Raw genomic sequence first — 7,627 nt, 5'->3', positions numbered from 1 at the left:
AAATCAAGGAATACACCATGCATAATCATTCATAAACCCGATTTGTATTTTAAAACCTTCAATGATGATGGATCTATGTTTCCTAAATAAGTACCAATTTGTAAATTGGTAATGTAGAGATATTTAGATAATGTTTTGATCATCAAAACAAGATGTGTATTTTAAAACTTGTGAGGATACCATAACTTTTGAAAGATACCTATATCTTACTCATAGTTATCAAAATAGATAAGCATAGTTTAGATATGGAACTAAGTAGTATATGAACATAGAAAACAAGAAGTAAGGGTATAGATTAAAATCATTACCTTGGGGTAGAAGCTTTCATGGTTTGAGGATTGACTCCTCCAAGTATAGATACTCTCTCACTCTTGGATTTATCAAAGGTTAGAGATGACCGAAATGACGGTTTTGGATGAGAGGATGGTTTTATGGTCGTTCATGCACAAGCAAAGAGTAGAAATGTTTTATTTTTATTCTTTGTAATTGCGAATCGATCGTTTGTAATTACTCGAGTAGATCATTCATGCCTAGGGTTTCCATTGATCGATCAATAGTAGCATTGATCATTTAGCTCACAAAATCTTCTACAATAATTCCTAGGCTTTAAATATAATAATATAATTTTAAATTGTTTTACCCAAGGAAATTTAGTTCCCATAATTACAAATTTTTATAAATACTTATATTGTCTAGTACACAATCAATTGTTAATTAAAAATTTTTACTATTTAAATATGTAGGGTGTTACAGTTATCCCTTACGCATCACTAGTTTTGACCCTCTTGATATTCATGCAAACTTGAAATATGAAGAGCTCTTGGTGCAAGGAACAACAATTGAGAACGAATTAGACCATTCCACTAAGATGAAAACCCCTAAGCTTGTTTAGGGTTTAGTGCCTGAGGCTGATTGGAGCCTCAATCTTTTGTTATACACTAACTTATATAGTCTGTCATATGTTTATGTTTCATGTTTCGTCTGTGGAACCTTTTGTTAGATGATATTTTGGAATATGTATATTTATTTAAGTGCGTAAATCTAACAATGTTAATATTTATTTAATTAAGGTTTATATAGCCACTCTAATAAGTTTATTGAGATGAGATTGTGATGCCAAAAGGAAAAATAAAAATTTATCAGTAATTATTTTCTGTTGCGAGTTTTCTAATATTAAAGATGTAGCTTCGAGTCGTGGCATTACGTACAATAACACGTGTTGACTCAACTCTCAACTAACAGGTGGATCCTGACAAGGCGGAATCCGGATGCGTGTCATGATGTGGCTATGGACACAGTTTGCTAAGAAAAATGATATAGTTCAATAATAAAACCATTTTTTGCCTATAAAAGTTTTAAGTGGCAAGATGTTATAGGTCTCATCCATAGTTGATGTGGCCCTACTCACTAATGGACCTATAATCTCTTGCCACCTAAAACTTTTATAGGTAAAAAATGATCTTTTTATTACACTATAGCATATCTCGTTTGCCAACGCATCATAAAGGCGTAAAATGCTAACGTTGCATTCGACGCTGCTAGCGGGGCATATTTTGCCATTTGGTATTGTAACATGGCAAGCTCGGTCGATTGACCCCTAGCCACGGCTCACCGATTTCGCTTTTAAAATGTTTTTTTAATACTTTCTTATTTTCTTTTTAAATCTTAAAAATTATATTCTCCTTAAAATTTTCAACTTATTTTATTTTTCTTGTCTTTTATTCCTATTTAATTATTTATTTTTATCTTGGGTATTACAATAGTGCATGGCTTCATGCTCTTTAGTAAATTGGTAATCATGAAACTAACAACATCAATCAGAATGAAATTGTCTTATGTTTTGATTACGATATTAGATTAAGTCAAATTTGGTGGCATTGGAAGTTTTAAACTAGTTGTCAATAGACGTCCAAAAATCTGGTGCAGAAATTTTGCTCGACTCAAGGGAGATTGCAACAAGATTTATGCTTGAGATTCACATGAAACTAACTCATGCAATATTGTAACTAATCGTAAGACAGAAACTTCGTTCGACACTCATGCAATGTTCCCTTGAGCGAGTTTGCAATAATTTAAAATATGGTTATTTTTGTAATTTTCGTTCTAGAGTTGTGTCCTTAAACTTCTATTTAAGTACCATTAGGCTGACTGGCTAGCCAATTGTCTTTTATTATTGGTTTTACCAGTAAGAATGCGCTCTCTCGAGTTTTCAAAAATTTATAGTAGGGTTATAAGATTTGTGTTTGCACATTTCGTTTTAGAGAAAGTTTTCTTTTAAACTGGATTGGAGAAACTTTCTATAATTCAGTTTATAAAAATGATATGTGAAAAACAAATACTGTTTTAATCGTGAGGACAAAGTTGGAATAAATTTTATAAAAAACTCATAAGAATCTTACATGCTATTAAAAAAAGGGGTACATATCGTTTTTATAAATTAGGTTAAAGAAAATTCCTTCAACTTAGTTTGTGAAAAACTCGGTCCACCTACTTCTGACTAAGTTATGGTACATCAATTAGTATAAAAGTACTCTAGCTGCACTATTTCAAGTCCCTAATATCTAGTAGAAAAGTTTTCGGGCAAACCAGTAAGTAGTCAGCAAACAAGTTCTTGATGGTGATGATCAGAAGCATTTGCTTTAAAATTAAACTTAGCTGCAGACCCTTGTTATCCATTCCTCATTCAATTAAAAATAAAAAATAAAAACTTATCTGCTGGACTGCAAGATATACTAGTATTTAGACACACTTCACAAATTAACATCTCTGTTCGAACCTCAAGTAAATAAAGATACAACAAACTTATCTGCCCATCCTTCGAATTTATTAAAAAAAAAAAAAAAGGGTTCTTTATAGAAAGAAGGCATTGAATTGACTTGTTTATTTAGTTTACTTACCCACAATCAGTTTTGTTGATGGGGCCTCTTTTGTGTAGTATAGATCCCGGATGCCAAAATGAGCCATTAATAACCAGACAAACGTGACAAGCTCTCCTCCTTTGCTTAGCTGTGCAGCATGAGTATTGGCCTTGCAATGATTTGCGGCATAAGACAACAATTCAACCCACACTTTACTCATTAGCTTCCATCTCTTTTCCCCCTCCAAGTTTCTTAGCTCTTTGGCGAGAATAGATGCATCAAACAGCACAGATTTGCTTTTGTCACCCTTCAAATCAACAGGCCTAACATCAGTATTTACTTCAAGGATCATTTCATAGTACGCCCGTTTCTGTTCTATTTTTGGTTCTCGTTTCCCTATATCCTTTCTCTTGAAGAAGTCTTTGGCCTCAGCACAGGTATCGCGAAATCTTATTTGGCCAATACCTCCTACAGCAGACATCATGGTAGGCTCCATAACTAGAAGATATAACATATAATCAGAGAGGATGTTACAGAATTCACGATGTTCCAATGCATCCGCACTGTCCTCGTTTGTAGCTATAGTACTATAGCAGATGTCTGTTGCAATATGCCATATTATAAGGCTCTCATCATAATCAACGTCAACAACATAAGACAAAATTTTTTTACTATCATCATGATTCCAACCACTATCCTGCAGAACCCAATCACCTCGAGCTGAACATATCCTCTTTGCAATGTCAGGATCATCTGCGAAGTTGGATTTCATTTTAAGCTGATCAAAGATTGAATCCCATATTTTTTCTGTTAATGGTTTCTTGGAAACGTGTTTCATCCGATCATAGAAATCCTTAAGGCCCAATTTATTAATGACACGAATCAATCCAAGGCCAAAATAATCACAACAAGAAGTCTTCTTTTTTGAACGTTCTTCTAGACAATAATCCATCAAGTTGTATACATGTAGAGATTGAGACCACCTCCGAAATAGGATTCTTCTATCTGTCCAGCAGTTTCTCCTCTTGAGAAAGCTTTTAAGGAGAATGCAGAGGAGTTTCTTTATCGTGGCTGTGCATTTACTATCCCTCGACGAGTTCTGGATGGAAGCACTAGTCCAATCAGAGAATGCCAGCATAAAGAAAGCAATTGTATCCAAGCTTATGGCACCAAAGAGCAAGGTATATGTAATTCCAACATCAATCTTGTGAAAACCCTTCTTATCTAATAAATAGAAGGTTGAAAGGGCTGCCACAACTGCACTCAACGATATAAACCGGACAAAGTGTCCAAACTTTGAATGCACCACGACAACCTTCGTATAAAGAACATCATACATGAAGTTGAGTTCAACTGCTAGCACTTTAAAGGCATCTGTTGAGTTTCTTTTATGGATAAATTCTCGGATCATATGGCGCACGTCCAGATTAGAGTTGAGATCCACGATGAGACCCTTGAAGATTTCAAAGAAGACATAAGCATATTTGACCACCTTAAGCTCATCTAGTTCGTCTTCATCGAGTCCAAAACGTTGCTTCTCAGATTGTTTAATAGTAGTTGTTGGGATTAATTCTATCTGAATTGGGACTTTGGCGGCTTTGTTGGAAGTGTATATCTCCATGAGCTTTGCATAGTTAGGCCCTGTGTAAGGTGGGTTCAGAATGGATTCCCGGAATTGATTCAAGTTTGCAAGAAATAAGGCACGCGTTCGCTCACAATACTTGATGGTTCCAGCGACAAACAGAAGAAGAGTAGGGATCCATAACTTGTTTCTGGGAAGGGATTGATTGAAGACAATAAAAGCTGTAGAAACCTGGGTTACAAGCCCAACAAGGTGCCTTAGCCAGAGAGCATTATCCTCCAGAGCAAACGCAGTTATGGTATCTGGACCACCAAGGTGCAACAAAAGAAAAGGAGCCCAAAATGCCATCAAATCAGAACGATCATCAGGTTTCCCAGAATATTTTTGGCTGTTGGAAATAAGTCCCACTGCAAAGTTAGCAGTCCAATCAGCCAGCAAATAAGCTAGCCAAATCAGGGAGATTACCATCACATTTCCTGTTCGCTTTCTGAATGGTGCAAATAGAATTAGAATTGCCTGTAATGAGAGACTTAACAGAACGAAACCGTGAATATTCCATTCATCATAGAACTTCTTGATTACGACAATGATGGAATTAATAAACATATCCTTCCTTTGCTTGCTTAATTTTCTTTCTCCTTTGTTTCACCCTGTCCAAGAATAGAACTTTAAGTTGCTTAAACAATAAGTAGGAGGGAGATATATATAGATTTCTATTATGTTATTTTCAACCACGTCAATTTATATATAGTTATTATGGTACTAGGGGTGTACAAGCGGGGCGCATGCAGTTTTTTTTTTTTTTTTTTTTAGAAGTTATTACAATAATGAAGTAGCAAGTTAAATGATCTTACCACTTCAAAAAATTAATTAATTAATTAATTAATGATCTTACAATGAGGAACCTATTAAAATAATGAAGCAACAAGTTAAGTATCTTACAATGAGCCACCTATTCAAACTTGATAGTATAAGAATTTGCTAAGAGGGGAAAAATAGTCTATTACTTGAAAAACAGTAAGTGGTTGATAACCACTAACCGACCTAGCGGTTGCAGTTGCGGTTAGCAACGAATAACCGCATCTGCAACTGCTTGTACACCCCTAGTTAAAACATGATTACTCAATATAATAGTTGGTAATGCCTAAGAATAGATGTATCGACACAAAGATAAAACCTTGGGGCTAGTTTCGGCCACCCCCATTTGGTCACACAGGGGTGGCTGAAGCACTCCTATGGGCTATGTGGGTGGTTCGCTACCCCCAAGCCAGCCAAATGAGGATAATTGAGCCACCTCCAAACCCTTTGTCATCCTTATTTCACCACATGGAGGTGCTTGAACTGCTCCCACCGGCCATGGGAGTTGTTCGCCACCCATAGGCCGGCCGAATGGGGGTGGCTCGGCCGCCCCCATACCCTTCGGGGATGGTTTTGGCCTATTTGGCCTCATGGGGGTGGTTTGCAGCCCCCAAGCCAGGCACTCCTTAGCCATTTGAGAATGTTATTTTAGGGCTATTTTGTCGTCATTTTTTCCTAAAAACACACGTGTAGCAGGTGTGGCTCAATTTTCGTAAGAGAAAATTGAGAGCTTTCATTGCCTATTTTCTTGGAGTGTTTCTTTCAAACCACAAGGTCCATCATCAAACAACCGAAGTCTAACAAAGTTTTAGTAAAAGAGATCAAGTACTCAGAGACTTAGGTTCACTATGTGAATGATTAAATTCCTGAATGTGATCTTTGACACCTTATCAAATGTTTAACTATGTATCCCAATCTCCTAATACCCTTCCCGTTTTGACTGATCTAATTATGTCTATTGGAAGATCCGTATAAAAGAGTATCCTAAATCTATAGACCTTGGGACTATCATCAAGTTTGCATGGGAATGCCCAAATAGACCGATTGTCAAACTCCCAAAGTCTTAATTAGGGTTAAGTGAGTCTCAATCGATCTGTTCGAAGTATGAGGGGTAGAATCTTGACTTTCTATTTCGGCCAAACGTTCAAGGTAGAGAGTCGAACGTTCACGATCCCGCTAGAATGTTCGAGGTTGCGAACCCGAATGTTCACTTGAAACCCTAGATCCAAATATTCGATATAGTACAGTCTAAATGTTCAATATAGGTACAATATTGAAAAAAGAGCACCTTGACCTTATCTTTTGCTCATGAACGCATATAAATACTTCTCACCTTCGCCCCTTCACCCTATCTCCGCCCATTTTGTTCAATACATTCATAGATTGAGTGTGACTCGGTGCTTTGGTGGATAAATGAGCTATTGTTCTTCAAAGGATGTTACTTTCCCAGCCTTTTTTTTTTTTTTTTTTTCCATGACGTTATTAAGTTGTTATCTTAATGCTTATCTTCTGCTTAGGTATTTTTCATATCCTACCTTATGGCCAATAGGTTTTGGTGTTAATACTAGTTTAGCATTGTCTTAGTAGCTTAATGATATTGGTCGTACCATGTGTTGCATGAGGATGTTATTGAGGCTTAGTAACATGTTGAAATCATGTAGGGACCCTAGCACGCATCAAAATGAGGTCTAGAAGGAATTTTTGGTCTGAAATGGGTGTTTGCCTAGAATTGAATGTTTGACCCCTTCTGGACGAATGTTCGCTGTTGAGGCTAAACATTCGACATTTTCTATCTAAGCATTCGATGGCCAAGTGGTAAACCTTTTTTGAATAGTTTAGGACATAGGGATTGTTTTAGCTAGAGGTTAGAAACTAATGTTAGGTGTTTTCTCAAATTTTGAGGTTGTGGGGCCTCAGGAAGACCCTGTGAAGGAATCGTACAACCCAAGTCAGTAAAACTCACATGGATACTGTGACGTCCCACATTGCCTGGGTGTGGAAAAGATGATGTGTTTCTATGAATACGCTTTCTCTAAATGGTATGGGCCTTTTGAAGTAAACCTAATAATAAAATCGTACGAGCTTAGCTCAAAGTGGACAATATAATTTCATTTGGGACAAGGTGTTACATATGGTATCAAAGCCATAGCCCAACTTGAGATGGGGAAGTGTGCACGTACAAGCCCATAAGGGTAGCCAACAAGGACGCTGGGTCCAAAGAGGTGGTGATTGTAATGTCCCACATAGCCTGGGTATGAAAAAGATGATGCGTTTATATAGAATATGCTGTCTAAATGGTATGAGGTCTTTTGGGATAAACCCAATAATA

General features: G+C 36.7%; 1 protein-coding gene across 1 annotated transcript; it reads right to left on the bottom strand.

Moving 5' to 3' along the window:
• Positions 1-2,889: 2,889 nt before the first annotated feature.
• On the bottom strand, positions 2,890-5,046 carry LOC132169717 (uncharacterized). Its single transcript, XM_059580704.2, has one exon. The coding sequence runs from the start codon at positions 5,044-5,046 to the stop codon at positions 2,890-2,892; it is 2,157 nt and encodes a 718-aa protein (XP_059436687.2).
• Positions 5,047-7,627: the final 2,581 nt, after the last annotated feature.

The sequence above is a fragment of the Corylus avellana genome, chromosome 1, assembly GCF_965113065.1.
Source record: "Corylus avellana chromosome 1, dhCorAvel1.hap1.2, whole genome shotgun sequence".
Lineage (NCBI taxonomy): Eukaryota > Viridiplantae > Streptophyta > Magnoliopsida > Fagales > Betulaceae > Corylus > Corylus avellana.
Note: the sequence above shows the minus strand (reverse complement) of the source record. Positions and strands in the feature narration are given on the sequence as shown.

Coding starts and splice junctions, on each gene's coding strand:
- LOC132169717 (XM_059580704.2), bottom strand. CDS start 5,046: ATGTTTATTAATTCCATCATTGTCGTAATCAAGAAGTTCTATGATGAA.